We start from the raw sequence: 20074 nt of genomic DNA, 5'->3' as shown, positions 1-20074 counted from the left end.
GTACTGGGCAACTCGATGTTCTGGGACCTGGATGGGGCTCTGGGTTCTATCTGTGGCTCTGCCACAGTTAGGGAAGCCCAGAGAGGCAAATTCAGCCATGATGGTGCCTAGGTCGCCCAGGCAGATGACCCTGCACAGCAGGACAGAGTTGATGGCCCTCACCACCCACAGGAGACAAAGAAACACACAAAACAGAGAATCAAAAGTGGAGCCAGAGCTCTTGGAAGGTCCCCTGCCTCCCCTCCACAAACACTCCAGAAGCTTCGCCCTGTGAGACTACCTTCCCCCCTCCCCACAGGACTGGGTGAGGGTGGGACTGCAGAACCCCCCAGGGATGGGGCTTCTGACCCTAGACCTCCCTCTTTCCCTAGGGTTCCACTTTTCATGATTTCCCCCTCCCCCCTTCCAGGGACTGCAGCCCCACAGTGCCTTACCTCCTCAAGGAGGGCCCTGATGGTGGACTTTCCCACACCAATCTGATTGTCCACAGATCGGTAGCTATCTGGGGTGGCGAGTTTCCGGATGGCAATGGTGACTTGCTTCTCCAGGGGGATGTTGGGTTGCATCTGGGTGTGTCATTGTTGGAGGGCAGGGGCGAGCCAGGCACATAAGTCCATGAAGGTGGCCTTCCTCATCCTGATGTTTTGGAGCCACTGCTGGTCATCCTACTGCTCCATCACCAGCCGGTCCCACCAGTCAGAACTGGTGTCCAGCCTCCAGAACCTTCTCTCCACCATGGGGTGCAGTTGCAAGGGCCTCACTGCCGCACACAGGCCGAGGGTTTTAATGATGAGCTCGGAGTCAAGCTCCTGCAGAACCATGAAGGCAGCCTGCACAAATTATTGTAGAAATTGCAGCATGGCAGTATGGGATTATCATAAGCCCAGAGGCAGCTCTGGCTCCATGGTAAGGAGCATGCTATGGTGTCCAAAAGCTGGGCAACTACAGCACACACTGCAAATGCTTTGCTGTCCCTCAGAGAGGTAGGCAAGCACACAGAAGACGCTGAGAAACAGTTGTCTGGAGGGGTCCCTTTAAGCATGCATCTCAGACAGCCTTAGGCAATAGCACCTGGAAGCAACTGCTGACCTAATGCCCTACCTGAAGTGGTTCCGGGTGGCCTTATATGAGAGATAGCATCCAATTAGTGTGGATGCTATCTTTTGAAATAGCAAATATCTATTTCATTGCACTTTTTGCATGTGGACGCTCTCTTTTGAAATAAGCTTTTCCGGAAGATCTCTTCCAGAAAAGCTTATTCCGAAAGAGCCTTGCAGTCTAGATGTACCCTTTGAGTGGCAGTTGGGCCTTACAGGCATAAGGCTAAGAGACAGAATCCACTGAGATCTAATCCTCACTCAGGTAGTGACTTCCTGTGTCAGCCTAGATAAATCATTTAACTTTTCTTAATTCATTTTCTTGACTATAAAATGGGTATGACTTTTACCTACCATCACAGGATGGTGTGAGAATGAATTAATGCAATCTGTACATTTTGAAGATGTAAATGTTATTAAATACACACAGTATCATGCATTATCCTGAGTCTTACCCCTATTCTAAATAATTTCTGTTGTTCTTTGAGGAGTGTCCCTGTGGGCGCTCCACTGTAGGTGTCTTGATACCCTAGCACTTGGAACCGGAACTTTGCAACAGCAGTATTTCCCCCTCCCCCCACCCTCCGAATGGCAGCGCGCACACCGCCCACACCGTAGCGAACGTGCCGTCAACTGCTTGTCAGTTTCTTCTCAACCTCTTCTGGTTTGGTCGGAACACAGCAGCGTTCCATGAAGTACTCAATATTTACTAAGAGCTGAGGTCTCGTCACGGTTTACCCCTCCGAGTAGTTAGTTTTAGTTGTTTAAAAAAAAAAAGTTATTTTTGCTTCAATAGTTACAGTAGGTTGTTCAAACATGCCAGTTTCACTGGAATTTAAACGGTGTCTGACATGCTGCATGTCCATACCCATTTTGGACGGACATGTCCAATGCATCTGATGCTTAGGCAAAGAACATTCGCTCAAGAGCTGCCACCATTGCAAAAAACTCTGGGCCAGATCTCTGAAGACGAAAGAGCTGCAGTTAGAACTCCTCACTCGGAAAAAATGGAGAGACCAGCCTCCGAAACGGCACCTCAAGTCTTTCCGGTGAGCACCTCACCAATGGCAGCTCCTGACCAAGGCCCCTCAGTTCCAAGAGATATCCTGGCCAAAAAGAGCACCAAAAGGAAGCGTTCTTCACCCTCTGCAGAGAGAGCACTGAAGAGATTATCTCCCCGTAGTAACCCTCCTTCACCTAAGGGAAAGGCTGCTGAGGATGCACCAGGGAAGTCCGGTATGGACAAACCTCGAGAAGTGACATCTGCAAAAGATACTATATGGTGCTGTTGGCAAAATACAGCTACCACCACTTTGATCATATGAAAAATGTTATTGAACAGCTTTCGGATGATAGTAAACCATCTTTCCAATCCAACATTGAAGGGGGATTCCTTATAGCCAAAATGGCACTTCAGGCATCCCTCGACATGGCAGACACTGCAGCACAGTCCTTAGCTACCTTAGTAGTCATTCGACAGGTATTCTGGCTCTCTCTCTCAAGATTTCCTAGACAGGTACAAAATACCATTGAGGATCTTAATTTCGAGGGCCAAAAACTTTTTTCTACAACAACAGATGCTTCCCTTCACTCCCTCAAGGATTCTTGAGCAATCTTGAAGACCCTGGGCATATATGTTACCCAACCCCAGAAAAAGACTAAACAGGCAATATACACCGCAGGGCAGAGCATCATAATCTTTCACGCCCCTGAGAAGCTATAACTTCAGGAGGAGGCAAAGACAACAAAAACGTAGGCAGACACAGGATCAGCCAACCACGTCTCATACGACCAATGGCTGACAAGCCTTTTGAAGATCTTATTGAGGGTTCAACATTGTTTTCCCTGTGCAACTTTTCAGTGCAGTTTGCAGCCCTGTTACCAATCATTGGCCAAGATTATTACATACAAGTGAGCCTTAGAGGTAATGCAAAAAGGCTTCACCCTACCATTCACCAAATTCCCTGCAACACAAACTCCTTCGCTGTCCCTCTTCAGGGACCCCTTTCACGAGCCCCCGCTACAACAGGAGGTAAACAGACTGCTACAACTAGGGGCAATAGAAATTGTACCAGCTCATCACAGGGGAAAGGGATTTTACTTAAGATACTTCTTTACTCCAAAAAAACAGGAGGTTGGAGGCCTATTCTGGACTTACGCAGACTGAGCCAGTATCTAAAAAAGCAAAGATTCACCATGGTAATGTTAGCAAAGATAATTCCGTCATTGGAATAGGGAAATTGGATGTCGTCCCTTGATCTCCAGGATGCATACTTTTACATGTTAATGGTGGCTTTCTTCTTAGCAACCACAACGGTAAGGAGAGTGGGCTTCTGTCCATACATTTGCGAAGCACTATGCTATAGATACTTAAGCTTCACAGTCCACTACGTTCAGGCAGACAGTGCTAGCCACAGTTCACCGTCTGCATCTGAAGCCCCTCCTTCCAGAGACTGATGGCACTGCTCTGTAGTCACCTACAGTGAAGCGCCCACAGAGACACTCTTTGAAGAAGAAAGTGGAGATTACTCACCTTGTGCACTAACTGGAATTCTTTGAGATGGGTGTCCCTATGGGTGCTCCATAACCTGCCTTCCTCCCCTCTGCTGCGAAGCTGTAACGTCTTTCTGTGGTAGAAAAAGAACGGACAGGCGGTTGATGGCGCGCGTGTGTCAGCACGTTTTCGTTGCCACCTAGGTTCGGGGGTACTGCTGCTGAAAAATTCCGGTACCAAGTGCTGGGGCATCAAGACAACAGTGGAGCCAGCCACAGGGGCACCCATCTCAAAGAATTCCAGTTATTGCACAAGGTGAGTAACCTCCACTTTATGTTGATAATAAAATAGGCCTGGCCATTTATAACTTGATTGTTCATACAATTGATGTTCTCATATTTTCTAATCATGTGGGGAACTTAGTATTAAAAGGAGTTTCACAGCTAAATTGTGTGTTGATTGGGAATATAGGCTGTTCTTAGTCATGAAGCAGAGTGCAGATCAATTACAGAGGTATGCACAGCTATATGAGAAATTGAAGCACATGCAACATGTTTTTGATTTCGTTATTTTTAATGTAGTACTAAAAGTTCATTTCCTGACTGCTTTAGGACAAATGAAGAGAAAATGGGAAGAAAGATTGAAGAAAGTTGATGAACTAGCATCTCAATATAAAAGAAAGCCACTTTGCCCTATTTACAGGCCACACTTGTCTAAACCATGGCAACCGCGCTCTGTTTGGAATTTGTTTCATCGACAAGCTCAGGCTTTTAACTATGCAAAAACCTGTAAGGAGGTAAGGTATTAAATTGGTAGAAGGTGTCTTCATTATTTAGAAACTTCATTTGTTAACCTACACAGTTTGGTTCAGGTTTTAGAATTCTTTAGTTGTGCAGTCCTGATATATCAGACAATTTTTTTCCTTAAAGAGCAACATGATATATCTGTTGTAATACACCGCAGTTTTAACATTAGACTCTGTTATTTGATTTAATAGGGGGCTCGTTCTAACATAAGATTCTAGTTGTGTGATTAATGTCTAATAATAGAAGTGGAGATGTTAGTAATTAATTGAATAGTCGTGTACCCGCACAAAATATTATTGGTTGCATGACTATTCAATAGTCCCTGGGAGCAGGGCCAGCAGCAAATACGTTCTTGGCCCCTCACCTGGGGAGCTGCCTGCCACTCCATGATGCTCCAAATAAGGTTCTCCCACCACTGATTTAGGCCATATGCTGCTTCTCTCTTCATTAGGAATCCTCTTCTCTCCACATTTTCTCTTCCTACTGATAGTACTGTGCCAATGATCAAAATAAGATTTTACTAGGAAAATACAGTAAACTTCCGATAATCCGGCACCTTTACGACCCAGGGGGTGCCGGATTATCAGATATGCTGGACTATCAGAAGGGGGGGCTATGACGGGTCTGCAGTGGGGTGGGGTAGGGTCCATAGCTGAAGTAATCCCAAGTGAAATGAAAATTGATTAACACATTTTTAGAGAAAATTAAGAAAAGTGTGTTTAGATACAGCAAGTTTAAAAGCAAAGTTTCTGGTTTTTCTGCTTCAAAGGAAAACCAGAAAACTTTGCTTTTTAACGAACAGTAAAAGTGGTGGCGATTGGTAGTACAGCATGTTCACCAGAGGCTTGTAATTTCTCTTTCATGATGGATTATGTGCCCTAATACAGTAAACTTCCTATAATCTGGCATCTTTAGGACGCAGGGGGTGCCGGATTATCAGATATGCCGGACTATCAGAAGAGGGGACTATGAGGGGTCTGAGGTGGGGTGGGGGGGGATGCCTCCCCAGACTCCTCATGCCCCCCCCCTTCCGATAGTCCGGCTCTGCCCCAGGCGTCCCCGATTCAACCGCTGCTGGTCAGTTTCAGACGGGGACCAACCCTGCAGTACCCCAGCTGCTCTGCCCCAGGCATCCCCAAGTCAGCCGCTGCTGAAACTGACCAGCGGCTGATTCTGGTCAGCACCCTGGGGTGTCCCTATGGGCTTCCCAGAATCAGCCGCTGGGGCAGCGCTACAGGACCAATCTGGCAGCACCCCAGCTGCTCTGGCCCCGGCTTCCCCGATTCAGCTGTTGGTCAGTTTCAGCAGCGGCTGAATCGGGGAAGCCGGGCGCAGAGCAGCTCCAATTGTCCAGCTGCCCGCACTTCTGGGTTCCCGATGGTGCCGGACCATCAGGAGTGCTGGAGCATTGGATGCTAGACCAATGGAGTTTTACTGTACCACTTTAGGGTTTGATTCTGATCTCATGTGTACCGATGCAAATCCCTAGTAGCTTTTACTGGCTTAAGTGAGCTTTTCAAAAGTTACAGTGGTGTAATTTAAATAAAAAGTTGGCTCTTACTTAGCAATAAAAGGTACTTGGGTTTTAAAGAAAAAAGCCTAAACCATCATTTGATAGGTTGTTGCTAATTAGAAAATAATTATTAATCTTTGCTCTGAGAAACTAATATCAAGCAAAAGATTTCAATTAGTGATCTGAAAAAGGAACAGTTAACTCTTTCTTTTAATTTAAAAAGGATGTTCATGTGTTTGCTTTGGAAATGAACAAAGAAGATGGACAAAGGTACTATCTTGTGACAACATATACAGAGCTTTGGTTTTATTACAAGTGAGTATACTCAGCTGCTTTAAATCTCATCAGGACTGGGGCTGGTATAAACCAGCTCTCAGAAGCAGGGTACCATAACTGGCTCCCTAACACTGATCCTCTCAAAGGTGCTATAGTGCTTGAACACAGAAGAGAATTCGTATCCATAGTGAATGATCCATTCTAGTGCATCAGCAGATGAAATGATTACATCTCCAGCAACCATTTTAATATATAATTCTTAACAGTCATTTAATAGAAACTTATCACATGATCAAGTTCTGGTTTTGAAAAGTCTAATAAAGATCTAAAATCATCTTAAAAATTAAAATATCTGTAAATGATTTAGCAATGATGCATCTGATTATCAAGTGACAGAATTTTTATTTAAGCTCTTTACATTTTGCATTTTTCTCAGTGTTATATCAAAATTAAGAGAAGTTGGTTCCATTTTCATTATAGATTTACTTTAAGATTTTCAGCACTGGTGGTTTGCACTATAAAATGTGACAAAGATAGTTTCATTGTTTAAAATGATTGTTTCCATTAGTTAATTTTAATCATGAAAACATATCTGTTGGTCCTAGGTGTTTGTAAACATTTATTTTTTTACAAAATTTAAAGTTTAGACCAAATGTATGTTTACAGTGTTTCTTTCATTACAATCACAAAATACTTTGTTGATCAGAACAAAGTAGGGCTAGTCTTTAAAGAATTTCAACAAGTGTTTCACCAAAGAGGAATAAAAATCTTTCATTTTTTGAATTATTGTTCCTAAACATGGATGATCACTCTTGACTATTTTCTGTTTAGCAAAGAACGTAAAACAAGTCTTATGCACTGCTATGAAGTTATTCCTGAAAAAGCAGTTTGCAAACTGTATTTTGATTTGGAGTTCTATAAACTAGTTAATCCAGGAGCTGATGGGAAGAGGATGATTGCAAAGTTAATTGAGGTAAAACTGAAATAATTAAAATAGAACTTACTGTAGGTCTGTTTTACTTGTTAATGGCATTAATACGGCTCAAAAGGAGAATAAAGTGAAGACATTTTCCTTATAGTTAGTCCATAGCTGACGTTATCCCAAATGAAATGAAAATTGATTAACACATTTTTAGAGAAAATTAAGAAAACTAGATACAGCTAGTTTAAAAGTGAAGTTTCTGGTTTTTCTGCTTCAAAGGAAAACCAGGAAACTTTGCTTTTTAACGAACAGTAAAAGTGGTGGTGATTGCTAGGACAGCATGTTCACCAGAGGTTTGTAATTTCTCTTTCATGATGGATTATGTGCCCTGATACAGTAAACTTCCGATAATATAGCACCTTTAGGACCCAGGGAATGCCGGATTATCAGATATGCCGGACTATCAGAAGGGGGAGCTATGGGGGGGATGCCACCCCAGACCCCTCATAGCCCCTCCTTCCGATAGTCCAGCTCTGCCCCAGGCGTCCCCGATTCAGCCGCTGCTGGTCAGTTTCAGCAGTAGCTGAATCGGGGATGCCTGCGGCAGAGCAGCTGGGGTGCTGCCGGGTTGGTCCGGTAGCGCTGCCCCTTGGCTCTGCAAGACCAACCCGGCAGCACGCCAGCTGCTCTTGGGGACACCTGGGACAGAGCAGCCGGGGTGCTACCTGGTTGGTCCCGCAGTGCCGAGGAGAGGCGCTATGGGACCAACCCAGCAGCACCCCGGCTGCTCTGCCCCAGGCACCCCTATTCAGCTGCTGCTGAAACTGACCAGCGGCTGATTCCGGGAAGCCCGGGGCAGAGCTGCTTCCCGGAGTCACCTGCTGATCAGTTTCAGCAGCGGCTGACTAGGGAACACCTGGGGCAGAGCAGCTGGGGTGCTGCTGGGTTGGTCCCGTAGCGCTGCTTCTCGGCGCTACAAGACCAACCCGGCAGCACCCTAGCTGTTCTGCCGCAGGCGCCCCTATTGAGCTGCTGCTGAAACTGATCTGCGGCTGACTCCGGGAAGCCCAGGGCAGAGCAGATCTGCCCCAGGCTTCCCGGAATCAGCCGCTGGTCAGTTTCACCAGCAGCTGAATAGGGGCGCCTGGGGCAGAGCAGCTGGGGTGCTACCGGGTTGGTCCCGTAGCGCCACCCCTCAGCGCTGCGGGACCAACCTGGCAGCACCCCGGCTGCTCCGCTCCAGGCGTCCCCAAGAGCAGCTGAGGTGCTGCTGGGTTGGTCCTGCAGCCCCAAGGGGCAGCGCTATGGGACCAACCCAGCCGTACCCCAGCTGCTCTGCCCCTGGCTTTCCCGATTCATCTGCTGGTCAGTTTCAGCAGCGGCTGAATCAGGGAAGCCGGGCGCAGAACAGCTCCAATTGTCCGCTGCCCCGAGCACTTCCGGGTTCCTGATGGTGCCGGACCATCAGGAGTGCCGGAGCATTGGATGCCAGACTAATGGAGTTTTACTGTATACAGAGGCAAAAGTAAGCTAGTACACTCTGGATTCAGCACTCCAGCAAGAAACTGGCTGACTGGGGCGCTTAGTTGCTGCGGGAGGGGAGAGGCACTCCTAGCCCAGCTACCTGACATCCCTGGGGTGGATTGTGATAGGACAGTACCTGTAAGAATTTTTTTTCATCCCTGCTAATACAAGAACCATAGAACCAAAGAAAGAAGTAAAATTAGGGAGCACATTGGCATGTTCCTGGGTTCTAACAAAAGCATATTGGCATGCTCCTGGGTTCTAACATGCTCCCCCTCTGTTTTTCCCTAAGTTCTTCTCTTTCCTAGCTACTGCAGTTGTCAGTCCCTCTCCCCCCCCCCCCCCGTTGGTTTTTATTGAACTTAGACCTTTTTTATTCTTCAATAGAATCACTTCTTGTTAACTGTTGATTTTAGTAATTAGCACATGTGAGATTTTCAAGTAGATTTGGTGGGGCTTGTAATGGAATGTTATCTCCAATGTTATCTCCAGAGCTTTGTGCATTCGTGCTTATTGCTAGGAGAGAAAGGAGTCACAGACTTGAATGAGGGGTTTCCTCTTGGAGAAGTGCTTGGAGGGTCCATATTCTTTGTGGGCATGTGAGTCAGTTCTGAAATATAAGGAATCCTCAAAGAAAATTATTGGATCTAAAAGAGAGGGATCTGAGGTACCAAGATCTGAAAGTTTTGGACTTCCTGGATCTAAGATGTTTAGTCTGGCTCTAGATATAATATGACTAAATTATTGTAAGTTTGGATTGTAAAGTCTCCAATATTAGTTTTCACTAGGGATGTTAAAAATCATTAATTAGGTAACCATGTAACTGTTCACAATGGTTACATGATTACAGTAGTTACATGATTACACACTGCAAGATCCCTGGGAGTAGAGCTGGCAGCTAGTGTGGCTGGGAGCTGGATCCCAGCTGCTGGCCCTGCACTATAAGCTTTACATTGCAGCTGCGCAGCTGGCTCCCTGACTGTATAACTGTTTAAACCAGTGTTTCTTAAACTGTATTCATTTGCACACTGGTGTCCTGCGAGGCAGTTGGAGGTGTGCAGTGGAGAACAACAGAGTTAAAAATGACCGCCTTTCAAGGGTTTAAAGGGGCAGGCGACTTTTTTTTTTTGCTCAACAAAAAAAATCTTTGGTGTTCCTCATAAAAAAAAATTGTTTGGTGTTCCTTGGTCTTAAAGTTTAAAAAACACTGGTTTAAACAGTTAACTGATACTATGTTTTTATTGGACACCCGGTAAACTGTACTTTGGAAGCAATGTAACAAAAATGTGCAGATGAAACCATATATTAGGCTTTTAGGTGAGAAACTGGAAATTTGCAAGAATCTGTTACTGGTGCAGCCTGTGTTTGTATTTTTATTAGTATTTAATAAGCCATGGAATTTCATTATACAAAAAATGATGTTTAAAACCAAAAATATCTTTGAAATGAATGAAGACATAAAATCTCCCCTTTTGTCAATATCTATGGATACCACTAAGTTATTTAAAAAAACATTAAAAAAAGCCCGATTATTTGTATTTTTCAGCTTGTTAGTAAAAAGCTGGAAGAACTTTATGGAGTTAAATGTTCAGCTGAAGATGTCTTGAACTTAGATTCCAGTACTGATGAAAAATTTAGCCATCACTTAATATTTCTGCTTCAGAAGACAGCATTTAAGGATAATATTCATGTTGGTAAGCAAGTTTTCTTATTTCCAGTACATAAAGAGGAAATGTGTAGAAAGTTTATGTCTTAAAAGTATAATCAAGCACTCAGATATTATGGTAATGGGGATCATAGGTGGAAACCAATATATTCGCTCTTCAAGGAGTGTCCCTGTGGGTGTTCCACCTTAGCACTTTGGGGCGCTGCTGTGTGCCTAGTTGGAGATTTATGGTACGCATAGTGCCATTACTACACATGCACAGCCAACCATCCGCTCAGTTCCTTCTCTGCCACCAGTGGCATTGGTTGGAACCTCAGTTGCTCTCCAGTTTTACAATAGATTTTCGAATTTATCTTGTTCTTATCTTTTAGTATAGTGTCAGTGGTTTTATAGGTAGCAGTAGTTCTTTCTAGTTAATTCTTGTAATTTTTTTTCTTCTTCTGTTCCTGTTAAGGCTGTCTTCTGCCTTAGACAAAGTGTTTACCTAGGATGCCTGGTTCCCCAGGATTTAAATGCTGCTTTCAATTTCTGCCTCTGACAGGCACTCACACTGTATACGGTGCCTAGGGCCACGCCACTGCTCATTGCCAGCATTGCAAGCAGCTAACAGCTTGCATGTGCAAAGCAAGGGAGCTCCAGCTCAAACCTCTCTCAGTTGAGAACACAGTGAAGCTAGCCTCAGACCCAGAGCACTCTACCCCACCTTGGTAACCCTCTCCTCTTGCCATGTCTGAGAACGTGGCTTTGGCGAGCTCTAGTTTGAGACTCTTCCTCTGAGCAATCCAGGAAGAGATTTCATTCCTCAGGTACGGATGACTCTACCTCAAAGAAACAGGGACAAGCACCCAAAATACCCCCTGCACTGACCTCTACCAGGGCACCAGACAGGGAGGTACTGGGACTGTCTGGCACCAACGGTTCCTGAGGGTCCAAGAACCTCATCAAGACAGGCACAAAGGCGCTAGACAAGCCTAAGTCAAAATTGGCACCACCGGCACCGTCTCCACCCATCCCAGTACCAACAAAAGCAAAGGCCAAATCAGCCTCAGCTGAAGCACTGTTGGCACCAAAGAAGGCCAGGCCTCACATGGCACCATCAACACTGAAGAGTTTGGTGCCGATGATCTCCCACATGGCAATAACACCATCTATGCTGCGATCAGCACTGGAGACCCTGCAACCACTCCCTTTCACTACGTCGGAGGAGCTCAGAGTAATGTCAGTGTTCGCAACCCCTTTATTTGGCACTGACAGTATACCCTCGTCCGGCAGCTTCCCACTCTCAACTACATCAGGCTCGGCACCGCTGCTGTCAAGTGACGAGGAAGATGAACCCTTGGTTGATACCCAAACCCTTTCTCCCCAAAGCAGCCACAACAGCAACAAATAGCACTGTAATGGCAGCCACCACAGCGGTTGCCCACTTCTGTACCACTCCCGCCTAACTGGCCCTATTGGGACCCATGGCATCATACTGATCCCAGCAATTACATCTCATTCCACCTCACTCCTGCAGCACCATCAAGAGCGACATCCCTGCCATCTTTTGACAGGTCAGCCTACCAAGAGGAAGATTACCCAGTCTCAAGTGATGAGGGATCCACTGTATCTTCTCATCCTCCAACTCTCATATCCTCTTCTTCCCCTGATGATACCCTAATGCCTCCACCTCTCAAGGTGGGATATGACTTCCGTTTATTCTAAGAACTATACAATAGGGTTGTGGATGTTCTCTAGTGAGTCTCCCCAAAATGCAACATGAATTGACCAGCATATTTCATGCCTCCCCGGCTGCTAAACAGGCCTTAACAATGGCCCTGGTGCTTATGTATCCTGCCAATATCATTTGGCAGATGCCAGCCACAATCTGCAATAGATCTCACTGTAAATAGTATGTTGCCCTCAAAGTGCCAACTTCCTTTTTTCCCCTCACCCATTCCCTAACTCCTTAGTGGTGGATGCTGTTAACCAGAGGGGAAAGCAGAGCGCAGTCAGAACCACGCTGTATGATAAGGACTGGAAGTGCCTAGGCCTTATGAGTAGAAAGGTTTACTCCTCTGCATCTTTATAGCTGCGTATATCCAACTACATAGCAATGCTCGCAAAATATACGTATCACATCTTTGAGCAATTTTCACTTTGACAGCCTTTCGGATGAGAAAAGAGAAGAGTTCAGAGCTAATATGAATGGGGGCATGTTGATATCCCACATGCCCCTACAAGTGGCCCTGGACACATCTGACATAGCATCACGATCAATTGCCACTGCCATTGTAATGAGGATATTCTCATGGCTCCACTTGTCTACCACAAGGTACAGGCCACAGTTGAGGACCTTCCTTTCCACACTTCAAAATTGTTTGCAGATACTACTCATGTGTTACTCCGTTCTCTCAAGGACTCGCAGATGACATTAAAACCCCTCAACATCCATGTCTCTGCAACAAAGCATAAACAGGGCAGATATTTTATACAATGCTATTTGCCTTTGCCTATTACTCAAGCTCAGAGGTGCTTCAACAATAGAAGGCAATGCCAAACTAGACAGAGGCAGATCCCTGCCCAGCCCTCTACCTCCCAACCTTCAACCTCGAGACAAACATTTTGAAGATCAGGTCAAGAGTCTGATGATAACCCCTCATCTAAGGCAACCCCACCACGTTTTCCACCATCGCCTACTTCCTTTCTACCATCAATAGTCCTCCATTACGACTGGCAAGTGGGTGTTGGACATCGTGAAGGGTGGATACTGCACCTCTTTTTCTTCTATTCCCTTTCCCATCCACCCTCCCATCCCCTTTCAGGGACCCATCTCACGAGACCAACAAAAGATCAAATATCATCTTCTTCTAGATAGAACCCATACCCCACCAGTACAGTGACGGGTTTTACTCCCATTACCTCCTCACAACAAAAACATCGGGAAGAGGGAGACCAATGCTCCATTTCAGAAGGGTCAACTGCCACATATGTTCTCAACACTTCAAGATGGACACTCTGTCTACTATAATACCATCCTTAAACAAGGGGGACTGGTTATCAACTCTCAACTTTCAGGATGCCTACTTCCACATATCTATCCACCCAGCACATCGAAAATACCCAAGATTTGCCCTGGGCAGCGCCCACTTCCAATACAGGGTGTTAACGTTGGGACTTTCCACAGCCCCAATGGTTTTTTTAAAAGGTGGTCACCACTCATCTCCACAAGCAAGACATATCCATATTCCCCTACCTCGACAATTGTCTGATACGGGCAACCACAAGCCTAGAAGCCCACAACATAGTCTCATTAACCAGGACTCTGTTCCAGACCCTCAGGCTACAAATAAATCTACCCAAGTGCAGACTACAACCAGTGCAGACTATTGACTTTATCGGGGCCCACCTTTACTGTGTTCAGGTGAGAGCCTCCCTCCCACAGCAAAGATTCCAGTCCATCAAGAACCTTATTGCATTGCTCCAAACCAGTCCACAAGTTCTAGCCAACGCCTGTCTTCAGTTACTAAGCCATATGGCAGCAGCCACACGAGTGGTAGCTCATGACAGGCTATGCATGAGGCCCATGCAGCAGTGGCTAAGGACTGTATACAGACCTCATTACAACAGCATCAGCAAATTACTCTCAATCTTAAACAAAATCAAATGAGATCACTAGTCGGGTGGGCTTACGACCCAGAAAAAGTATATTGTGGGGTACCTTTCCACAGACATTCCCCGACGGTGACCATCAGAACAGATGCCTCCCTCCTGGGATGGGGTGTACTCTCTGGTGCTCTCAATGATGTTGGTCTCCACAGGAGCACGTCCTGCACATAAACATATTAGAACTCAGAGCAGTATTTTACGCATACCAACATTTCCTTCATCTTGTATATAACAGTACAGTTCAGATTTTTACGGGCACCAAGCCACAATGTGTTACATCAACAGGAGGGGGGAGCCAGGTCTCATTGAGAGAGGCTATCAGTCTGTGGACATAGTGTATTGCTCACAATGTACGCATACAAGCCTCTTACCTTCTGGGCAAGGACAATCTTACTGCAGACAGTCTCAGCAGAAATTTCAACTCCAATCATAAATGGGAAATGGACACCAACTTTCTACAACAGAACTTCAGTCACTGAGGTTCTCCACAGTGGACCTGTTGACAGCTGATGCCCGGAAGTGTCCACAATACTGTTCATATGCGGGCATTGGCTTGTGTTCCCTGGGGGATGTGTTCACAATACCCTGGAGTGCATCCCTTCTATGTGTTTCCTCCAATTCTGCTTCTGCATCAAGTAATTAATAAAATAGCAGCAGATGCAGCAGCAGTAATGCTTATCACTCTAGCCTGACCATGACAGACCTGGTACGCTTACCTGCTACAGATTTCCAGGAGGTCAGCATGGCATCTCCATTTGCTTTCCCCATTTTCTCACGCAGCAGGATGGACAAATTCACCATCCATCCCTCCAGATCCTTCATTTCTGAGCATAGTTTCTCAGTGGCTCTCCTCAATAGAAACAACATTCACTGATCAAGTTAAACAAATTTTACTGAACAGCCATAGGCTAACAACCAGAAGATCTTACCTGTATAAGTGGCGTAGATTCTTGCTCTGGGCAAAACAAAGGTCAGCAATCCCACTGACAATACCACTCTTGGCCGTCTTGGAATATCTTTTAAACCTAAAACACTCAGGCCTTTCATTGAGTTCATTAAAGGTTCACCTTGTGGCTATAATAGTTTTTCATCAACCCACTGAAAACAAATCTATCTTCACCCTTCCTACAACTAAGTGCTTCATTAAGGGCATTCAGAACACTTTTCTGCCTATTAAATCTCCAGTCCCAATCTGGGACCTCAATTTAGTACTTTGTGCCCTCACCCATACATCATTCAAACCCATGGCTCCATGCTCCACTTAATTGATGAAGGTGGCTCTATCGATAGCTGTTACATCAGCCAAGAGGGTGAGTGAAATTGGTGCATTAAAGGCGAATCTGCGCTTTACAGTTTTTCACAAAGATAAAGTGATTCTACAACCACACCCAAAGTTCTTGCCAAAAGTATTCACCTCTTTTCACTGCAGTGAACCTGTGATACTACCCATCTTTTTCGCAAAGCTCCATGCCAACACTAAAGAGGCTATGTGGCACACGCTCGATGTGTGCAAAGCAATTGCCTTTTATTTGGACAGGAAAAGGGGAATCCACAAGACACCTAGACTATTCATGTCCACTACAGAAAGATCCTTGGGCATGCCAATCTCCACCTAGAGATTATCCAGATGGATAGTGGACTGCATCTGGTTAGCCTACCCCATGTTCAATCAAGAATCTCCAAGTAACATCCCTCTTATAGACATTTGCACAGCTGCAACATGGCCTTCCGCCCACACTTTTGCTAGACATTATGCCCTTGATACTTACTTATCCCAGGGCACCAATTTGGGGCATGCCGTGCTGTCCATGGTCCAGCATACTAACTAGCCAAAGCACCCACCTCCTCATTATGGGTACTGCTCTATAGTCACCTAAGGTTGTGCACCCACAAGGACACTCCTTGAAGAAGAGAGGGTTACTCACCTTGTGCAGTAATGGAAGTTCTTAGGAATGGTTGTTCCTGTGTGTGCTCTACCAACCACCCTTCCTCCCCTCTGCTTTGGACATTGTCTGTTTCGTCTGGGGCAGAGAAGGAACAGAGGAAATGGTTGGCTGTGTATGTGTAGCAGTGGCAGGATTCACATGTACAGCCTACTGAGGGCACTGCTACCATAAATCTCCCACTAGGTGTGCAGCAGCACCCCAAAAACCTAAGGTGGAACAGGGACAGCCATCTCAAAGAACCTCTGTTACTGCACAAGGTGAGTAAACCCTCTTTTTCATTACATATTTACGTTTTGTTGTGCTTCAGCTCATTTCATGTTTATGTATTTTCTTTAGTTTTCTATGACTAGCAGTGCAATCTTCTCAATTTTCTACTTCAAGGAAATAGCTACTGGGTGCGTATGTAATACTCTACTGAAAAAAGATATCACAAAAGCTGGTAACAGGCTTGATAGTGGTTTACAGTTGCCTACTTATTTTGTAGATATAGGGTTTTTTTATTGGCTGAATTTAGATGTTATTGGCCACATTCTTGAATCCAGTTGAGATATGCTCAGGCCAAGACCTAAATGACAAAACAAAGGTATGTCTTAAAGCCACCTTTCCATTAGCCTGATCTAGGGGATAGTAGGAAGTTCTTTGATTCTGGACATAAGTTGGAAAGTCTTCTAAGTTACAACAGCTCTTCATGGGCCATTTTACCAGCCCAGGATCACCAAAGAACAGTGCCACTTATTCTTGTGGGGCTTGCAGGAAGTGGTGTAGTACCTGCATAGCTAGCCCTATGTTAGCCAGAGAGTTTGCCATGCAGGGAGAACATTCAGGAGTCCTTCAGAGCAGATTTTTGGCTGTTATCTGCTCTAGAGAGATCGAAAGAAGCCAAACTGGAACCAAGAATCTGGTCCTGAATGCCCACATTGGGCCTTATTCTTGCTCCCATTAAAGTCACTGGGAGTTTTGCTATTGACACCAATGGAATTCCAATAAAATCTTTCATTTTGTAGGAGTAAAAAAAAGCTGCCTGGGGGTGATTTGAGAGGGCTGGAGAGACAGGTTCCTTGCTCTCATTTCCAGTCGCTGGCCATACCTCAGCCTGGAGCAACAATTACAAAGAAAATCTGACGTTGCCCCTGCAACCGTTCTCATGGAGCATGTGCTATCACTTTGTGAGGATGAGTCTCAGAAGTAGCTTTGTTAGTCTGCATCTGCAAAAACAATAAGGAGTTCTGTAGCATCTTAAAATCTAACAATTTTATTTGGGCATAATCTTTCATGGGTAAAAACGGAAGTGTTTTTTACCCACAAAAGCTTATGCTCAAATATATCTTAGTCTTTAAGGTGCTGCAGGACTTCTCATTTCTGTGAGGATAATACACAGAATCATAGAACTGAAAGGAACCTCAAGAGGTCAGCAAGTCCGGTCCCCTTCATTCATGACTGGACCAATCACCATCTCTGACCATCCCTGACAGGTTTTTGCCTAATCTACCCTTAAAATCTCCAATGATGGAGATTCCACAACCTCTCTATGCAATTTATTCCAGTGATTGACCACCTTAACAGCTAGGAAGTTTTTCCTAATGTCCAACCTAAATCTCCCATGCTGCAATTTAAGCTCATTGCTTCTTGGCCTATTATCAGAGGTTAAGGAGAATCATTTTTCTCTCTCTTTCTTGAAACAGCCATTGAGGTAATTGACAGCTATCCCTCTGTTTTCCCTTTTGAAGACTAAACAGGCCCCGTTCTTTCAAACTTCCCTCATAGGTCATATTATCTAGACCTTTAATCATATTTTTGCTCTTCTCTGGATCTTCTCCAATTTTTCCACATCTTTCCTGAAATGTGGTGCCCAGAACTGGATATGATACTCCAGTTAAGAACATAAGAACAGCCATACTGGGTCAGGCCAAAGGTCCATCTAGCCCAGTATCCTGTCGGCTGACAGTGGCCAGCACCAGGTGCCCCAGAGGGATCACAACAGGTAATCCTCACATGATCCTTCCCCTGTCACCCACCTCCAGAGAAACAGAGGCTAGGGATACCATTCCTACCCATCCTGGTTGAATTGTTTCTCATGTCTTGCTTACAAAACTCCTGTTAATGCTTCCTAGAATTATGTTTGCTTTTTTGTAAGTGTCTCACTGTTGACTCATATTTAGCTTGTGATCCACTATGACTTACTCTGCAGTACTCCTTCCTAGACAGTCACTTCCCATTTAAGTGGAGTATACCTCTCTAGTCCTGCACCCCTGGGACCTGACCGGTTCCAAATGAGTGTGTTTTCTGAACCACAGAAGGTCAATATTGTCTGCCAGAGTTACCGATACTTCCACTGCTTACTGGGCTGTTAGAGGATATTTAGGGATAAATTAGAGTTAAATAACAGCACTGAACACGAAGAGCTAGGAAGGAGTGGCTTAAAACAAACTTTATGGGACCACAGGAAACTTGGCCACACTCATGAAAAGTGGACATCCAGCTAACTGAAATCATTCCAGATCACAGATGTTTCTGGACCAGAGAGTTCTGGATTAGAGAAGTTCAATATGTACTTTGCATTTGTCCTCGTTGAATTTAATTTACCTCAAGCCATTTCTCCAGTTTGTTCAGATTTTTCTGAATTATAATCCTATCAGGACTTCAATCATACACAGCCTGGGGCTGTGAGGGATATAGCATGCTCAATGAAGACAGACTCTGTTGCAATTTTAGCTGTAAAGCTGTAATAAGTGTTTACTGTGCATGTATGAACAGAGATATTTTTCAGAATTTTATAACTTGACCAGATTTTCAAGGTAACAGCAAAAGGTATGTACAAATCCTTGCCCAAAGGCATACCCTGCCAAATTTCAAGTTCCTGGTTCAAAGATAGGGGCTCCGGAAGTTATCAATCAAAGAGGAGGACAATAGAATCTTTTATAATATCGCAAAACATATTTTCCCCAATCTCAGTTTTATAAGCAGCTAAATTATTTTGGCTAAAACCTCTTTCCTGTCTCTTCCCTGCTCCAAAAAAGAAAGAAAGGGGTGGGGAGGAACAAGAAACCAGCTTATGGCAGACACCTCACATGGAAAAGCAACGAGGAGTCCTGTGGCACCTTATAGACTAACTGAAGTGTAGGAGCATAAGCTTTTGAGGGCAAAGACACACTTAGTCAGTGGGTCTTTGCCCTCGAAAGCTTATGCTCCTACACTTCAGTTAGTCTATAAGGTGCCACAGGACTCCTCGTCGCTTTTGCAGATTCAGACTAACACAGCTATCCCTCTGATACCTCACATGGAAAATTTCAAACCAAACAGATAAGACTGGCAACTTCATACTAGGGATGTAAAATCCCATTTAAGTAGTTAAATGGTTAAACATTCTATTTAACTGATTAACCAATTAAATGGGGGCGGGCTGAAGAATCCCCCCACTCCCGCTTACTCCCCATCACAGGCAGGGGGCTGCTTTGGCTGGGTTGGAACACCCCTGTCCATGATGTGCCAGGCCTGGTCCACCAAGGGTGCTGCTCTGACCAGGCTGGAGTGCCCAGACCTGCTATTCTAGCCCCTGCCGGTTAACCATAACCAGTAAGCATTACCTGGCAAGGGTGACACTTACTGGGTAACCGGTTAACCATTCACATCCCTAATTCAAACAGATTCCTACAATGGGAAATGTTGGTCAACAGTGTTACTATCCTCACCTGGCATATAGCATAAGCAGCATATTGTTCATTGTTTTCATTTGGCTAGTACAAGTTGGACCTCCCTGGTCCAGCACCCTTAGGACCTGATTGGTCCCGAAAGAGGGATTTTGTCAGACCTGAGGAGGTCATTTCAGGTTCCTGCTGCTATCCCCCTACTTCACTGGCTGTTCGCCCACCGGACTTCCTGGCTTAATATTTTAGAATATTACTTTTCTACCAATCTTTGACAAAATTAAAACAGAGATTAAATTCACAGCTGTGTAAGCAAGATCAGCTCCATTGAAACCGTGGTCTTGCACTCATTCATTCATGCACAGTGTTGTTCAGTCTTCAAGCTGTAGTCCAGGGTTCTCAAACTCCCCGACTGTGAGCCATACCCAGCCACCACTATTGCACAATCCATACCAGGACTCCCAGAGAGCGGGAGGGGGAGGCTGTCCACTACTAGCTCTCCCAAGCCAGGCCCCTTTCCTCCACCACTGACTCCCCC

At 45.1% G+C, this 20074-nt stretch overlaps 2 protein-coding genes across 5 annotated transcripts in view; one reads left to right on the top strand and one right to left on the bottom strand.

Moving 5' to 3' along the window:
- The window catches only part of PRIMPOL (primase and DNA directed polymerase), a 53035-nt gene that overhangs the window by 16463 nt on the left and 16498 nt on the right, over positions 1–20074 (top strand). For 2 of the 4 annotated variants that reach the window (XM_075930294.2, XM_089777898.1), the window contains 5 exons: positions 3795–3906; positions 4203–4387; positions 6134–6225; positions 7018–7159; positions 10179–10326. In XM_075930294.2, the coding sequence (XP_075786409.2) occupies positions 4208–4387; positions 6134–6225; positions 7018–7159; positions 10179–10326 (562 nt within the window). In that variant the 5' untranslated portion in view covers positions 3795–3906; positions 4203–4207. The remainder of the gene's footprint in view (positions 1–3794; positions 3907–4202; positions 4388–6133; positions 6226–7017; positions 7160–10178; positions 10327–20074) is intronic. The other 2 variants (XM_075930292.2, XM_075930293.2) reach the window with 1 other exon arrangement.
- On the bottom strand, positions 378–18978 carry LOC149524518 (uncharacterized). The gene is made up of 4 exons (XM_089777899.1): positions 14663–18978; positions 13999–14107; positions 3631–3724; positions 378–830 (listed from the first exon to the last, which is right to left on the bottom strand). The coding sequence occupies exons 1-4, from the start codon at positions 14811–14813 to the stop codon at positions 666–668; spliced, it is 519 nt and encodes a 172-aa protein (XP_089634025.1). The 5' UTR covers positions 14814–18978; the 3' UTR covers positions 378–665.

This window comes from Pelodiscus sinensis, chromosome 4 (assembly GCF_052426305.1).
Source record: "Pelodiscus sinensis isolate ZL-2025 chromosome 4, ASM5242630v1, whole genome shotgun sequence".
Taxonomy (NCBI): domain Eukaryota; kingdom Metazoa; phylum Chordata; order Testudines; family Trionychidae; genus Pelodiscus; species Pelodiscus sinensis.
The sequence above is the reverse complement of the archived record's forward strand: the minus strand, read 5'-3'. Positions and strand labels throughout refer to the sequence as shown.

Bases quoted from the DNA above. Each gene is read 5' to 3' on its own strand.
- LOC149524518 (XM_089777899.1), bottom strand. From the start codon at position 14,813: ATGTTGTTTCTATTGAGGAGAGCCACTGAGAAACTATGCTCAGAAATG. The intron at 14,108-14,662 runs GTAAGCGTACCA...GTTTATGTGCAG, and splicing joins CTCCTGGAAATCTGTAGCAG to GACGTGCTCCTGTGGAGACC. The intron at 831-3,630 runs GTGAGTAATCTC...TAATTTGTGCAG, and splicing joins AATTCCAGTTAGTGCACAAG to GCTGCCTTCATGGTTCTGCA.